Here is a 15,401-nt window from a genome sequence, read left to right as displayed (position 1 = left end):
GTGGGCTCACTCCGTGGGTTTGCAGATCCCTTTCTCCTGGGGGAGGTGGGGACGCTATGGGGTGCCGTGGGTGTTGGGAGCCCCAGGGGCAGCCCATGGTCATGGTCCCTGTGGTGCTGGGCTGGCTCCGGGGTGCAGGGGGACCCATACCCCTGGGCAGAGGTGACCCCCGGGATTTTGGCAGCCTGGGGCTGTCGAAGCTGACCCTCCCCTCGTTTTCCCCCAGTGCTTTAGGAAGAGTCAGGGGGCTTCTCCTGCCCCACCAGACCCCCGCACCGCTGGGCAGAGGGGCTCCCACGCACCGCGCCGGGGGGTCTGCGGGCACCCTTGGTCCCCCCCGCTTTTGGGGCGGGAGTGTGGGGTGGCTGTGCGGGGGCTGCCCCCATCCCCGCGGGCAGAGCGGGGGGCCGGGCAGGGTGCGGGGGCAGGCGGGGCCGGGCCGGGCCCCCCCTCCCCTCCGGTGCCCGCCGCGGGGGGGCTGTGCCGGCCCCGCGCCCGGCTCGGCTCAGCTGTTCTCTGCGGCAGCGGCACCGCGCGGGGCCGAGCCGAGCCCAGCCGAGCCGAGCCCAGCCGGGCGGAGCGGAGCCGAGCGGGGCCGGGCCGGGCCGGGGGGAGCGGAGCGGGGCTGAGCGGGGCCGGAGCGGGCGGAGCGGAGCCGAGCGGGGCGCGGAGCGGAGCCGGGCGCGCCCGGGCGCGGAGGAGCCGCCGAGCGCAGGTGGGAGCCGGGCGGGGGGGGGGCGGCGGGACCGCGGTGGGAAGGGACGGGGGGACGCGGGGAGCGGGGCTGAGCCCCCCGGGCCCCGGCCCCTCGCCGCCCGCCGGCGGAGATGGCTATATTTGGACAGTGACCTCTGGTCGTTCCCGAGCAGCCGCTGCGGATTCAATTGTGGCAACGTAATGGCACGGCCGGGAGCGGGGAGCGGGGCTGTCCTGCCTGTATCCTGCCTGCACCCTGCCTGTATCCTGCCTGCACGCCGCCTGCACCCCACCAGTACCCCGCCTGACCCCACTTTCATGCTGCCTGCACCCCACCTGCACCCCATCTCTCTCTGCCAGCACCCCATCCAACCCCACCCGCACCCTGCCTGCACCCCACCCAATTCTCATGCCTGCAGCCTGCTAGCGCCCTGCCTGCACCCCACCTGCACCTCATTCAGCCCTGCCTGCACCTCACCTGCACCCCACCCAACCCAGCCTGCACCCTACACGCTGCCAGCACCCTGCTCAACTCTGCCTGCTCCACATCCGCCCCTCACCTGCACCCCACACCCTGCCTGCACCCTGCCCTGCCAGCCTGGCTGGCCCCCCTTAGCCTGCATGCTGACACCCCAAACTCTGCTCTCACTGGCAGTGGTTGACGTGCTGCAAAATCCCCGGAGAGCTCCTCCCCAGGGCCGGAGACCGTGCTCAGGACCATGGGGGTGACACCAGCGGTGCCAGTGTCCAGCCCCCCTTGGTAGCTGGGCTCCGGGCCCCTTAGCACCCAGCTCCAACCCGTTCAGCCGGGCCAGGGATGATGCTGAAGTGCCATGAGGACTCCGGGAACACCCAGGGACTGGGCAGATGTAGCTTGGCTGGGCACTGCATGTGCCCTGTCCAAAAGCTACCTCCTGGAACAAGGAGGAGCAGATCTGCTTCTGCCTCTGCCCACACCGGCCCCGTGGGCTGGGAACAGCGGTGCCTGGCCCTCCAGCTGCATTTTGGTGGCTGGATGTGGCCTCTGGCAAGGCTGTGGACCCAAAAGAACCAGGGCAGTCCCCAGGGCAGCCAGTGGCGAGTGCTGCAGAGCCCCAGCGGTTTCGGGATCCTGAGTGTCTCAGTGCCCACCCTGGGCAGGTCCCTGGAGCAGCAGAGCTGTGGAGAGTGATGGGTGACTATGGGCAGCGTGCCCGGCTGTGGCTGAGGGCTGGAGACCCCACCAGAGCCATGCTGAGAATGGGGGGCTCCTCCAGGCTCCGGTGTGCCCAAGGGCTGTGTGGCTATGCCAAGTCCAGCCCTTGCCCAGGTGGGGGTGCAGAGTGGGTGGCACATGTGGAGCCGCGGGACAGGGGCCCATGGAGGGACGCATGAGCCACCAGCAGGCAACGCTGGAGGCACAGCCTCCCTCCTGGGTGCTGGGTCAGGCCAGGCAGCCTCACTAGTGCAGGATGGGATACAAGGGGACAAGCTGTGAGCCGGTGCATGGTCACAGGTCCACCCCAAAGTCCCCTCAAGCCTGCTTCTCTACTGCAGCTGCTCATGTGCCAAACCCAGTGCCAGCCACGGGGCACAGCACAGCTGAGGGACGTGGCACAGCCATGGGGCATGACACAGCTGTGGGGTACAGCAGAGCTGTGGAGCATTGCACAGCCGTGGGTTATGGCACAGCTGTGGGTTATGGCACAGCCATGGCACATGGCACAGCAGTAGCACATGGCACACCTGCACATCATGGCACAGCTGTGTCCCTGCTCAGTGTCAAGTGGCTTTGGCCACCAGCTGCCCACCCTCAGCCCCTGCAGCACCCCCACATCCCTGCACAAGGGCTGCCTCCAGTCCCTGCCATGGGGTCGGGGCCACATCAGGCACCATCCTGCATCCTCACCCCCGGCCACCTCGGTGTTCCCAGGCTTCTCGCTGTGCCCAGGGCAGAGGGTGTAACTCGGAGCACGAGGTCTGAGGGGATCAAAACCCCTCCATGCTGTGCCAGGTGGGGAGGTGGTGGCCTGACCCTGTGCCCCCCAGCCATGAGCCGCCGCGTGGTGCGCCAGAGCAAGTTCCGCCACGTCTTCGGGCAGCCGGTGAAGGCCGACCAGATGTACGAGGACATCCGTGTCTCCAAGGTGACATGTGACAGCTCCTTCTGTGCCGTCAACCCCAAGTTTGTGGCCATCATTGTGGAGTCTGGTGGCGGGGGGGCCTTCATTGTCCTGCCCCTTGCCAAGGTGAGTGGGGAGGATGCTGAGGTCTGGCTGCCTCCCTGGGATATACTGGGGGGGACATGCTGGTGGGGTGTTGCCTTTGGGGGGTTGCATGGTGGGTGTTGCTTTTGGGTGACCCCAGAGCCCCCCAGCTTTGCCCCAACAGCCCCTCCTCACGTGGGGGCTCAGGGCAGAAACAGCCTGGCTGATCATCAGCACCTGTGAAAAGTAACATCCCAGGGGTAACTGAGGTGATGTGGGAAATCCCCAGGTGCTTTCTCCCCAGTTCTTCAGGGACAAATGATGCCCATGGAGCAGCACCCAGTGGGGTGGGGTCTGCCCTGCCAACCCTGGCTGAGAGACTGGAAGGGGGGTCCCCAGCCCCTCCATGCCATCAGAAGGGACACAAACCAGTCTCAGGGGCACATTGTTCCCCTCTGTGTTCCTATGGGGCTGTATGCCAAGTGAACCCCATTCCCCCTCCGTGCCTCGGTTTCTCCCTTTCAAGGCAGGTGCAAATCTCTGGCCACCTCCAGGGATCCCCTCCATGTCCCCACTTGTGCCACAACCCCTGGCTGGGCTGGGCTTGGCTTCCCAGGGCACCTGGCAGGATTGCCCCCAGCCTCTGGAGATTCATTCTGACACCTCAACGTTGCAGACAGGACGGGTGGACAAGAACCACCCGCTGGTGACGGGACACACGGCGCCCGTGCTGGACATCGACTGGTGTCCCCACAACGACAACGTCATCGCCAGTGCCTCGGAGGACACCACCGTCATGGTGAGGGGCTGGACCCCGAGTGGGGGGGGGCAGCGGGTGCTGGGGGAGCGGTGCAGAGCATTCCCCCCCCTTCGCTGCCTGCGGAGTGTCACTGGCCTATTTTTAGCCCCGGTGCCATGCGTTCGCGCTGGCGGCGGCTGCTCGCTCCATGATGCAGCAGTTTGTGCTAAATATACCCGCCCTGGCGACTCAGCACCCAGGAATAGCTGGGGGGGCTGAGGGCTGCGCCCCGGCCATGCCCCCCGCCCTGTGCCCACCAGCACCCCGAATGCTGAGGGTGCACCCCAGGATGGAGGCGCTTCTGGAGTCTCCTCGCCACCCTCCCTGCAGGCTGAGCCGAGATTAACGATGAGGTTAATTGGCTCTGAGGCCCTCATCCGCTTAGCCCTCACATGCGGGGTGATCCCCAACATCCCGCTCTCTGTCCCTCCCCCAGGTGTGGCAGATCCCTGACTATGTCCCCGTGCGCAACATCACGGAGCCAGTGGTGACGCTGGAGGGACACTCCAAGCGGGTGAGCATCATCTCCTGGCACCCCACCGCCCGCAACGTCCTGCTCAGCGCAGGTAAGGGGGTCCCGGGTTGCCCTCCCCGGGGTCAGAGGGGATCCGTGGGGTGACAGCACCTGCCCCCTCGGTCGTCTGCAGGCTGTGACAACCTGGTGATCCTCTGGAACGTGGGGACGGGGGAGATGCTGCTGGCGCTGGATGACATGCACACTGACCTCATCTACAACGTGGGCTGGAACCGCAACGGCAGCCTCCTCGTCACCACCTGCAAGGACAAGAAGGTCCGTGTCATCGACCCCCGCAAGCAGCAGATCATAGCGGTGAGTGCTCCTGCCGTGTCCCCCCCAGCCCGCCGCGGGGTCCCCCCGGTGCCTGCCTGACCCTACTAACCCCCACACCGCGCGTCTCTGTGTTTGGTTTAACCCGCTAACGCCGGCGCAGGAGAAAACCAAACCGCACGACGGCACCCGCCCCATCCGCGCCATCTTCGTGGCCGATGGCAAGATCTTCACCACTGGCTTCAGCAAGATGAGTGAGCGGCAGCTGGGCCTCTGGGACCTGGTACGAGACGGTGGCTCCCGCCCAGCCAGCACCGACCTTGCAGAGCTCAGCCCAGCCAGGAATGCTTTGGGTGCTGGGGATACTCTCCGGCAGCGCGTGTACCCCGGGAGCATCGTGTGCTCCCCTGGAGTAGGGCTCAACAGCTGTTTTAGGGGACAGATCCGGACTCCCTCCATTTTCCCCCCTTTCCCATGCCCCATGCTGACTGTCCTCCCTCCCCCCCAGGAGAGGTTTGCCCCCCACGAAGGGCTGAGGCCCGTGCGGGCCATCTTCACACGGGAAGGACACATCTTTACCACGGGCTTTACCAGAATGAGCCAGCGGGAGCTGGGCTTGTGGGACCCGGTAACGAGGCCGCATGGAGTGCTGCCCCGGGAACTTGGCCCCCCCGACCCCCTGCCACCCTCCCCCACCCCAAGATGGGGTGCCTGCAGCATCCCCCCTCCAAAAGATGCCAAGTTCCCAAGTGTGCCGTGCTGTGCTGGGGTGGGGAGGGGGCTGGGAGGCAGGGAGTGCTGGGGGAGGTGGGTACAGCCAGGCTGGGGGGTACCCAGCCATGCAGGTAAACAGGAGTGGGATGAGGGTCTGGGGGGGGCATGCCAAGCTGTCTGCCCAGGGGTTGTGTACCCCAGGGAGGGGGACAAGCCCTGTCTCCCAGTGTGCTGTGGCTAATGTGTGTGACTAACCAGGGTGGGGGTTTTGTGGCCACTGCTCACACCCCTCCACCACTGCGGCCCTGCAGAATAACTTTGAGGAGCCCATCGCCCTGCAGGAGATGGACACGAGCAATGGGGTCCTTCTACCCTTCTACGATGCCGACTCCAGCATTGTCTACCTCTGCGGGAAGGTAACCCCCCACCCAGGGTGCACCTCCATGCCACCCCCGCTTGGGGGGGCTGGCTGACACCCATCCCCACACCCACAGGGTGACAGCAGCATCCGGTACTTTGAGATCACGGACGAGGCACCCTACGTGCACTACCTGAACACCTACAGCAGCAAGGAGCCCCAGCGGGGCATGGGCTTCATGCCCAAGCGTGGGCTGGATGTCAGCAAGTGTGAGATTGCCAGGTGAGAGCAAGGGGGCCTGGGGGGAGCCAGAGGGGTCAGGGGCTCAGCTGGACCCTGATTGCCTCTGCCCCACTCAGGTTCTTCAAGCTCCATGAGCGCAAGTGTGAGCCCATCGTCATGACGGTGCCACGCAAGGTGAGCTCGGGGGGGCCCAGGGGAGATGGGAGGTCTGGGGGGGGGGACACTCCATGTCTCACTCTGGTCTCTCCCTCCCGCAGTCAGACCTCTTCCAGGATGACCTGTACCCTGACACACCAGGCCCCGAGCCGGCCCTGGAGGCAGATGAGTGGCTGTCGGGGAAGGATGCAGAGCCCATCCTTATCTCGCTGCGGGATGGGTACGTCCCCATCAAGAACCGAGAGCTGAAGGTGGTCAAGAAGAACATCCTGGACAGCAAACCTCCCCCAGGCCCCCGCCGCAGCCACTCCACCTGCGAGTCTGACTTCTCTGTGAGTGTCCTGAGGACAGGGACATGGCAGCAGGGCTGTCCCCCTGTCCAGGTGGGTTGGAGGGGCCAGAGGGGACTCCTTGGTGACCCTGTGTCTCCCCTCTCTGCAGCAGCCAGCCTTGGAGGAGGTGTTGGAGGAGATCCGTGCCCTGAAGGAGATGGTCCAAGCACAGGAGAAGCGCATCTCCGACCTGGAGAACAAACTCTGCCAGTTCACCAATGGCACGGACTAGCGCGGTGGCCAAGGCCACGGGCAGGGCAAGGACTGCCCCGGCCTGCCGGGGATTAAAGCCAAGTCCCCACATTGGGCAGGAGCCCAGAGCCATGTTCTTTCCCCAGGAGACGAAGGGGCAGGGAGGAGGTCGGACCCTGACACCCCCCCTCCACTAGCATCAGTTGCATCTTGCTCCTGGGGTGCCCCAGCATATGGGCACCCCACTGCAGCACCCAAGGGGGTCCCGCTTCAGTGCCCGCAGGCTGGGGCTGCCAAGCATCCTTCTGTGGGGACCTGCACGCTGGGCACCAGCATCCTCCCAGGATGGGGAGCTGCCAGGCCCTCCTGGCCAGGATATGCTTGGGTACGGTGCTACATCCCCATCCCATCACCCCCTCACCTCCCCCTGCCCCATTGCCCCCTCGGCAGGTGCTCCCAACCAGCTCTTTGCTCCTGGACCCCTTTAATAAAGGGCTCAGCCACCCATGGCCACGTGGCAGGTACTGGGGACGAGGGACCACCATGCCAGAGGGTCCTGCCTGCACCCCATTGCCAGCACCTGCTGCCCACACACCCCTTGCACAGGTGGAGGGAGGCCAAGAGAGACAAACATTAAAGAGCATTTATTGGTGTTGGCCGCGGTCGGAGCTGCTCGGGCTCCCCCGGCCCTGGCCCAGATGTTGCTGTGGGGTGCGTGGGTGGGTGGGAGGCTATGAAAAGTCCCAGGGGAGTGAGCCCAGCCCCCCACCCCGCAGCCCCCGGCCCCCCGTGTGCAAAGGGGGAGCAGCCGGGGCGGGGGGCCGGGGTTAGCACCATTTGACGTAAGGTTTCTCTCGGGGTCAGTGCCCGGGACGAGGGGGTGCAGCGCTGCCAAGGGGGGGCATCTGAGCAGGGTGGAGGGGTGTGAGCAGGGGGTAAGGGGGGGTGACACCGGGCGGTCTCTCACAGGCACCCCCTCAGCTGCCCCAGCAGAACCCCCACACTGTGGTGGAGGGCGGCTGTGCAGCCCCACACTGGCTATGGGGTGCAATGGGGCTGAGTCCCCCCCACCCCCTGGCAGGCAGAGCAGCTCCCGGGTAAGTGCACTTGGTAGCGCCTGGGCAAGGGGCGGAAGAGGGGACTGGGCAGAGCCCCCCAGCTCTGGGGGTACCCCGGGACCCCACGCAACTGGCAGCCCCACCCATCTGGGGCAGGATGTGCCCCCACCACCTTCCTGGGGTGAGGTGCTGAGCAGCACCCCATAGGGCAGTTGTGGGGGGCCAGGGCTGTCCTGGGGAGGGGATACAGTCTGTGCAGTTGCCCTCCCTGGTTCCTGCCACCCCAGGTGCGGGGTTGACACCCACTCCCAACCCGTCCTGCTGTGGGGTGCCCCCACCCCACCCAGTGCTGCCCCAGCTCTGGCGACATTCTCCCCCATACCAGGGCCAAATCCTGCCCCGCCTCCCCATTTGCCCTCTGCAGTTCTTGGACTGGCTCCCCCCAACCCACTCCCCCTCTGTGCCCCCAGACACTGGCCGTGTCCCCATCCCCACTGGGGTGGGTGAGGGGCTCAGTGGGGGCGCGGGGTCACTTCTCCGTCAGCGAGAGCTGCAGGATCCGTTGCAGATCCTCTTCCTCCTGCCGCGTCCGGCGCTCCGCTTCCTCCTGCTCCCGCGCCGACAGGGCCATGGCCAGACGCAGCTGCTCTGCGTAGCTGGGGAACAGGGCGCTGGGCCCCCTGCCCCCCCCCGGGGACGGGGCGACGGGGGGACGGGGGGCCGCCGTGTGCTGGGGAGTCCTGGGGGGCGGCAGGAGCTCAGCGGGGGTCCCTGTGGAGCTGGTGCCCACTCCCACTCCCCCCAGGGGGACTGGCCGGACCTTACCAACCTGTCTCCCCGGCGGCCTTCGTGCGACATAGGGTGGGTGCCCGGCTTGCTGTTGGTCAGTGCTTCCCAAATGGTCACCTGTGGTCGGCGGCAGAGGGGTGCTTGGAGAGTGGCACCCCAAAACCCAGCCCCCTAGGATGAGCTCTGACCCCACCACCAGGGATGGGGAAATGTGGGGTGAACACCCTGGGCAACACCAGGATGGGATGAGGAAGAGAGTCCCCCAGCCAAGGCAGGCAGGAGGAGGCAGGGGGGTGGCGGTGCCCACCTGGTCGTACTCGCTGCCAGCTTCCAGCAGGCTCTGCTGGATGGCAAACTGCAGCAGGTCATCCTCATCCTCCCTCAGGGCATCCTGGTGGGTGCCCACCACGCTGTACCCCCGCGGCACCTCGAACAGCGCCGGGTCCATCTCGCACGCTCGGCACGAGGCTGTGGGGAGACAGGAGCTGGCACGGCTGGGCACTCCAAGGGACCCCCTCCCACCCCAGCAGTCACGTGTCCCTCACCCTGCTGTGACCCACTCCTGCCCCACCAGCCGTGGTCCCTTCATCTCGCTGGGACCTCTTCCCTCTCAACCAGCCGTGTCCCCCGACCCCGCTGAGACCTGTTCCCACCCTGCCTCACCAACCACGTCTGACTCATCCTGCTGGGACCCCTCCCTCTCACCCCACATACTGAGGGAGCTGGAGCTGCTGACGCTGGAGGAGTCGCTGCTGGGTGAGGGCGCCTCACTGCTGGGGCTGTGCCGCAGGGAACTGACGGGCTCGTCACACCCGTTGAGGTTGCCAAAGGTGATGCGGGCGTTGAGGATATGGAAGATGGGGATTTCTGCAGGAAGGGGAAGAAAAAAAAGCAGGGAGGGAAGCTGGCTGTGCCAGCTGGACCAGCAGCAGAGTTCCCCCCCATACCGATCTTGACAGGGAAGCCGGGCGGGAGGCGCAGGGTGATGAAGTCCCGCAGTTTGGCGAAGAGCGCGTTGCTTATTGCCATGAGGTCGATGATGGGGGCAACCTGCTCGCAGAGGGACAGGGGGTGGTCCTCACACAGCCACAGCTTCGCCTTGAACCTGACGGGCACAGGCATTGGGCTGCAGATCCCTGCCTGTCTCCCTGGGGGTGGGGACACAAGGGGGTCCCCATCTGCTCCTTCCCCTCTCACTTCTGTGTCTTGGTGGTGAGCTCCATGGGCCGTCCCATGTCCCGGTTGCCCAGCTCGAAGTTGGGGTTGAAATATTCCTCAGGGGTGATGGCGGTGGGGTTGGCGTGGCTCAGCGTCTGCGTGATCAGTGTCTGCGGGGGGGAACAGCCCGGTGGGGTGAGGAGGGGAGGTCTGACTGCAGGGCCACCTCCCAGACCTCCGGGACACTCACCCCGTTGTTGGGCCCCACATGCTGCTCAGCGATGCCCAGGAAGGACTGTAGAGGGGTCTTACAGCCTGTGGGACAGGAGGGGGTGAGGGCAGAGCCGGGGGGGCCCTGCCCACCCAGCCCGTGCCAGCTGCACCTTTGCTCTTGCCCTTGTGCTGGTCCGAGAGGTGCTCAGTCCGCGTCCGCGTGATCAGCTCCACGTTGGATGCGCCATAGACCTGGATGAGGAGGGGAATGGCAGAGGTGGGTAACCCCCACCTGCAACTGGCCATACCCCTCTGGGCGACTCAACCCCCACTGCCCCTCACCTTGGCCTCGTACCCATTCACCATTTCTGTCTTCTCGCTCCTCCAGCCCAGGATCCCGGACTTGTTCCTGGAGCGACACAGCACCGTGAGCAATGGATGGGCTTGCTTGGACAGCCCAAGGTGCTCCGCACCCCTGGGGGTGGGCTTGGTGCCACCCCTCCCCACCTCTCGAAGGCGATGTTCTTGGTGTCGAGCTGGGTGGTGACAACGGGGGCTGTCAGCCGCCCCATCACCTGCTCCTCCGTGGGCTGCACAGCAGCCAGCAGCACCTCCTGGTCGTGGCCGGCCAGGGCCAGCGTCTCCGAGTAGACCACCCGCCGGTCGTGGTCAATCTCCATCACCACCGCACTGGTGTCTGCAGGGAGCAGGGTCAGGACAACCATGGTCCCCACCACATTACCTGGCCCCGCTGCAGCACCACGAGACTCTGCCAGCGCTCCCTGCTGAGGGTGGGGGGACGCCCTGGGGCCACCTCACCTTGTCCTCGGAAGACAAAGCTGCGGTTGCCCCGCTGCCAGGTCATATGGTCGAAGCCCAGCAGTGTGGTGTCCACCCGCAGGTTCTGGCCGCTCTTCCACACCTTGTAGGTGTCACTGGGGCAGATCTTGGACACCAGAGGCACTGGGGAGAGATGCCGATAGCCCAGCCAGGGACGGGGCCACCTGCACCCCCGAGTGGGCTGCCAGTGCTGAGCTGGGTGGTGGATGCACCTGGGGAACCCAATGCCTTGGCAGGATGGGGGGCTGCAAGCTTGGGGTGTCTGGGGGGTAAAGGGGCAGGGGACCCCTGACCTGGGGATGGGGATGGGTGCCAGGGTTGGGGGACTCTGCTGGGAAACTCCCACTCCTCCCACAGCCACGCTCTGTCCTGAGCTCACCCCAGCTGGTGAACTCCCACTTCATCTCCACGTAGAAGTCCTGGGCCTGTGGAGCACACAGAGGGGTCGGGAGGAGCCTGTGGCTGGCAGCCCCCCCGCAGCCCCTGCGGGAGGAGGGAGGTACCTTGCGCAGTTTCTCCAGCAGGACGGGGATCCCGGCCAGGCGCTTGATGGCTCTCTGGTAGTCGCGGTAGCGCAGGACCAGCTGCACCAGCTCCAGGTCACGGGTGCTCACAGCCTCCTGCAGGACTGTGGGGCACAAGGGCAGTGCCCAGGGCCATGGCACGGCACACATGGCACTGCAGAGCTGGGCACTGCAGAGCCACAGGCACAGACCATCATGTGAACGGTCCCCTGGGGAGCTGCAGCACCAAGGTGAGCATGACCATGCCTGTGCCTGTGCTTGTGCCCATGTCCATGCCCATGTCTGTCCCTATGCCCATTTCTGTGCCCGTGCCAGGGGAGCCTGAGGGAGGACAAAAACAATGAGCCACCTGCTTACCTGTCCATCCACTGCGGTTCTCCTTGCCCACGTCAGCTCCATGCTTCAGCAGCACCCTGGCACACTCGAGGTGGCCCAGTGTGGTGGCCAGATGCAGTGGGGTGCGTCCTCGGGGGTCCAGCTGCTCGATGTCGGCCTGCCAGGAGGGAATGGGGCTCTGGGATCACCAGGGTGGCCACACCTTGCTCCCAGCAGCCTCCCACAGATGTGCAGCTCCCGGACAGAGAAAGCAGCCAACATTTGACGCTATCCCAGAGAACATCCCCACCCCTGAGCTCCCCCCAGGAGATGCACCTCAAAAGCCTCTTCCTGCTCCCTGCAGCCACTGCCATACGGTGGTGGCTGCCAGCACCCAGCACAGCTCGGCACGGTCAGGCTGGACTGCACCCCCGACGCAGGCACGGAGCAGGGGCATGGCATGGCAGCAGGGGCACGGATGCCCCTGGCGCAGTGCACACAGCTCTGCACATCTTGATGCAGCTGGCAAGCTCGGGAAAAGCCCGCACCTCTGGGATTTGGGGGGGGCTGTGCCCAGTTGCCAGGCAGCAGCTGCCGGCAGCCCCCCTCCACCGGGGCCGGGAGCGCGGCGGGCGATGTGGGCTGCGGCGGGCGCCGGCGTGGGCTGCGGCGGGCGCACGTGTTCCCCTGCCTGAGCCTGAGCCGGGGGCGGGCGGCTGCGGGAGCGGAGCGGCTGCTCGGAGGATCCCCGGGGCCCTGGGGAGCCGCCGCTGGGGCTGCCGTTGTTTGTGCCAAACCCGGAGCCTGGCACCCAGCCAGCCCCGAGGAATCCCTTGAGCGGTGGCGGTGGGCACCCCCAACACCCACGGGCCCCGCTCCCCATGTGAGGAGCAGCATCACACCCGTGCCCAGGGCAGGGGACACAGCTCAGGGGGGCCTGGCCCACCCTCTGCGTCCCCAGCACCCAGCTGGCGTAGAAGCCTTGTGCCCAGAGAGGGGCACTCCGATGCTGCCAGGGCGGGAGGTTGTGAGACAAACCCCAAATCATGGGTTTTGGGGAGGTCACCTCCAGGAGAACAAACTGGGGGTGCAGGACTCAAAGAGGCCAGCTGAGACTGGGCAGACAAGTGTTTTGGCATGGGCAGAGATGGGGTGTGGGCTCCCCAGTGCCCAGGGTCTCACCCACAGCATGTCCCTGCCTCTCTCCAGGCATGTCCTGCAGTCCTGCTGTCCCAGGAATGTCCCCATCCCTGTCCACGCTGGGCATTCCCATGGGCTGCATCCCCAGGGACTCACCAGGCAGGGGGGCCCCCCAGTGTGTCCACAGTGCCAGAGCAAAACAGCCCCCCAGTTTCCCGGGAGTCAATGTGCTGCTCCATCGCTCTCCAGGCGACTGCTGCTTCTTAATTGTGTTAATGAAATGACTCTAATTAAAGCTATTGCCCCCCAGCTGGGGGCGGGTGCTGCAGGCTCAGCAGGGCTCCCCAGCTGCAGCCTGGCCCCAGCACTGGGTGGGATGAGGGTCCCCACTCTGGGGACACGGTGCTGGAGCCACCCCAGGGGACACGGTGTGACCCAGTTTTTGCCAGCAAGAGCTCAGTCCTGGGTCCTGGTGCTGGGGTGGCTCCAGCTCGGGGGCTGCGGCACAGACCTCCAGGTGCTGCCCATCATGGGGGTGTGACACCCCCTGGGGATGAGGACAGGGATGTCGGTGGCTTTGGGGTGGCAGCGTAGCAGCAGCTTGGCCACTCCTCCTGTGCCAGCTGGGCACGTGGCACTGCACGTCCCATCTGCTGGGGTTGTCCCTGGGTTGGAGGACCCCAGTTCCTGCTCCTGGGTGAGAGTGAGGGACGTGGGCCAGCATGGGGAGGTAGTGCCAGGCACTGCTGTCCCTGTGCAGCTTCGGGTCCCTGTCATGCATTATGGGACAGGCTGTGGCGTGGGGTGTCCTGACACAACAGGCTCTGTGTCACTGCCTGCCACATCCTCGTGATGTCCCTGCCCTGGAGACCTGCTGACCCTCTCTCCCTGGTGGAGGAAACTGTGGACGGGAGCTCATGGTGACAATTTGGGGGTGACCCACACAGGGCTCTTATGGGAAGAGAGGAGCAATGCTGCCCCAGTGCTTCCCAACCCCAAACACCTGCACTTGGACTGGGGGGATGTGGAGCCACTGCCCCGTGTGGGTCTCTGGGGTGGCAGAGAAGGGCAGAGCTCTAAGACAGGGGGACCTCCAGCCCCCAGGATCACACACAGCCCCAGCCCCAACCACTTACCCAGGGGATGCTCTGGCAGTAAGAAGGACTGAGCTGTGTCCCTGGATGCCCTGGAGAGAGTAGGGGGCCTGGGCTGGCCCCCACCTCCGTCCCCCAAGCCCCCACCTGCCAGAGAGTCTGGCCTGCAGCACCCATGGCCCCCCCCATGCACCCCTGTGGTGCATACGGGGCTGGCTTTGCTCTGACCCTGCGAATGCCAATGGGGGCCATGGCAGAGCCCCTCCACTGGCCAGGCTGGGGGGTTAGAGAGCCTCTCTGCAGGTGAGCGGGTCAGAGCCCCCCTCGCAGCCCCTCCACCTCCCCGCGTCTGCCGAGCCCAGCTTTGATCTCTGCCGCGCCGGGCTCCTGGGAAAACTGACCCCACATTACCACGGAAATGAAACCACTGGCCATGGGGTGGGGGACCGGGGCGATGCTGGCGCAGCCTCCGGCTGGACCCCACAATGGAGGCGGGTGTGGCGGGAGCCATCGCCTGCATCTCGGCGGGAGCATCGCGGCACAATGACCCCTGTTTCCTGCACCACCAGAGTCCACCCAGCATGGCCCTCAGTGCCTTGGGGTGCAAGGACCTGGGCCGAGGGAGTGGGGATGCTCAGCACAGCCCGCTGCCAGCCTCCCTCCAGCGTCTGCGGTTTCCTGCATCTTCAGGGTTGGGTTTTAATTACCTGAATTGCAACGCCATGGGGGAGAGTGAGGCTGGGAACCCGCCGGGGATGCACCCACACCCTGCTCCATGACCAGGCGGCTGGGAGGTTCCCGGGCTGAGGGACACAGTGGGTCCCCTCACGCTGAGAAGAGCCTGCCTAGCCTCGTGGGGATGGGGGGCTGCACCCCAGCAGCATCAGGGTCCTCGTCCCCCCCCTCAGAGGGGCTCAACCTGACGGTGGCAAGCTGGTGACTGCACCCCAGGGAGACGGCAGTACCCTGAGAAGTGGGGTGCGGGTTGGGGTTTGGGGGTTTGCAGAGGCCTAGCAGGGAGCTGGGGACACGTGTGGAGGGATGCTCGGGGCTGCGTGTGCCGGAGGATGCAGGGGAGCCGCGGGTGGTACCCACTGCTCCGTGCCAGCCCCGGGGGCAGCAGACACAGTCGCGGGGTGCAGGTGGGGACACACCCCACACTCCCGGAGCTCTGCCAGCGCAGAGAGCGACGCCATCCCTATCACCCCCCCTCATCTCCATCCTCATCCTCATCCCGGCTCCGAGCATTGCATCAGCCCGAGCCGAGCGGAGCCGGGCCGGGCCGTGCCGTGCCGGGAGTGTCCCCGCGCCGCCCCACCTGCTTGGCGCTGAGCTCTCGGTCCAGGTCACGGGCGCGGTTGTGCCAGACGAGGTAGTGCAGCGGGTACCTGCCCTCCGGCCCCTTCCTGCCCGAGCAAGACGCGAGCATCCTCCGTGCATGCTGGAGCGGCGCGGCGGGCGCGGCGCGGCGCGGGGCGGGGGGGGCGCGGGGCGGGGCGGGCCGCCACCTCCCGCCCGGTGCTTCCCCGGCCCCCCCACACCGCCCGGCCTCATGGGACTTGTAGTCGCCCTGCCCAGCATCGCCCCCTTCTTCTTCCTCATCTTCATCCTCCTCCTTTGTGGCCCCTCTCCCGCACCGCTAAGCCCATCACCGCGGCCTCCGACCCCGCAGAGGGGCTGCAAAGGGACACCCCGCTGGCAATCAGCATCCTCCCCAAATTCCCCCGCTTCCCAGGCTGATCTTCCCTGTCCCAGATGACCCGCACTCGCCCCGTGGGGCAGCGGGCACGAGCACATGGTGGGACAG

The 15,401-nt window shown here is 66.3% G+C and overlaps 2 protein-coding genes across 12 annotated transcripts; one reads left to right on the top strand and one right to left on the bottom strand.

Moving 5' to 3' along the window:
- The first annotated feature begins 494 nt into the window (after window positions 1–494).
- On the top strand, window positions 495–6,972 carry CORO6 (coronin 6). Of its 9 annotated transcripts, none has more exons than XM_064677519.1 (12): window positions 495–715; window positions 2,725–2,924; window positions 3,559–3,681; window positions 4,118–4,247; window positions 4,329–4,510; window positions 4,632–4,751; window positions 4,977–5,096; window positions 5,494–5,598; window positions 5,677–5,822; window positions 5,900–5,957; window positions 6,041–6,271; window positions 6,384–6,972. In XM_064677519.1, the coding sequence occupies exons 2-12, from the start codon at window positions 2,727–2,729 to the stop codon at window positions 6,501–6,503; spliced, it is 1,533 nt and encodes a 510-aa protein (XP_064533589.1). In that variant the 5' UTR covers window positions 495–715; window positions 2,725–2,726; the 3' UTR covers window positions 6,504–6,972. The 9 variants fall into 9 exon arrangements, with proteins under 9 accessions (XP_064533589.1, XP_064533588.1, XP_064533587.1 ...); XM_064677518.1 differs by having other exon boundaries at window positions 496–715; window positions 2,690–2,924; window positions 6,381–6,972; XM_064677517.1 differs by having other exon boundaries at window positions 496–715; window positions 2,609–2,924; window positions 6,381–6,972.
- A 120-nt stretch (window positions 6,973–7,092) lies between these two features.
- Window positions 7,093–15,065, bottom strand: ANKRD13B (ankyrin repeat domain 13B). Of its 3 annotated transcripts, none has more exons than XM_064677497.1 (15): window positions 14,913–15,065; window positions 11,403–11,538; window positions 11,025–11,149; window positions 10,901–10,946; window positions 10,501–10,644; window positions 10,189–10,378; window positions 10,024–10,090; window positions 9,852–9,933; window positions 9,719–9,783; window positions 9,508–9,638; window positions 9,258–9,415; window positions 9,025–9,177; window positions 8,618–8,778; window positions 8,351–8,427; window positions 7,093–8,261 (listed from the first exon to the last, which is right to left on the bottom strand). In XM_064677497.1, exons 1-15 carry the CDS (start codon window positions 15,021–15,023, stop codon window positions 8,051–8,053), a joined length of 1,857 nt encoding a protein of 618 aa, XP_064533567.1. In that variant the 5' UTR covers window positions 15,024–15,065; the 3' UTR covers window positions 7,093–8,050. The 3 variants fall into 3 exon arrangements, with proteins under 3 accessions (XP_064533567.1, XP_064533565.1, XP_064533566.1); XM_064677495.1 differs by lacking the exon at window positions 14,913–15,065 and adding an exon at window positions 11,697–12,898 and having other exon boundaries at window positions 8,347–8,427; XM_064677496.1 differs by lacking the exon at window positions 14,913–15,065 and adding an exon at window positions 11,697–12,896.
- Between the last annotated feature and the right edge of the window lie 336 nt (window positions 15,066–15,401).

The sequence above is a fragment of the Pseudopipra pipra genome, chromosome 21 (assembly GCF_036250125.1).
Source record: "Pseudopipra pipra isolate bDixPip1 chromosome 21, bDixPip1.hap1, whole genome shotgun sequence".
NCBI classification, from domain to species: Eukaryota; Metazoa; Chordata; class Aves; order Passeriformes; family Pipridae; genus Pseudopipra; species Pseudopipra pipra.
Note: the sequence above shows the minus strand (reverse complement) of the source record. Positions and strands in the feature narration are given on the sequence as shown.

What these genes read in the sequence shown, in the direction of transcription:
- CORO6 (XM_064677518.1), top strand. Translation starts at nt 2,727, where the DNA reads ATGAGCCGCCGCGTGGTGCGCCAGAGCAAGTTCCGCCACGTCTTCGGG. An exon ending in TTGTCCTGCCCCTTGCCAAG is followed by an intron (nt 2,925 to 3,558) that starts GTGAGTGGGGAG and finishes TCAACGTTGCAG; the next exon opens with ACAGGACGGGTGGACAAGAA. An exon ending in AGCAAGTGTGAGATTGCCAG is followed by an intron (nt 5,823 to 5,899) that starts GTGAGAGCAAGG and finishes TGCCCCACTCAG; the next exon opens with GTTCTTCAAGCTCCATGAGC.
- ANKRD13B (XM_064677495.1), bottom strand. Translation starts at nt 12,257, where the DNA reads ATGCTGCTCCTCACATGGGGAGCGGGGCCCGTGGGTGTTGGGGGTGCC. An exon ending in CTTTGTCTTCCGAGGACAAG is followed by an intron (nt 10,379 to 10,500) that starts GTGAGGTGGCCC and finishes TGCTCCCTGCAG; the next exon opens with ACACCAGTGCGGTGGTGATG. An exon ending in AAGAACATCGCCTTCGAGAG is followed by an intron (nt 10,091 to 10,188) that starts GTGGGGAGGGGT and finishes GTGTCGCTCCAG; the next exon opens with GAACAAGTCCGGGATCCTGG.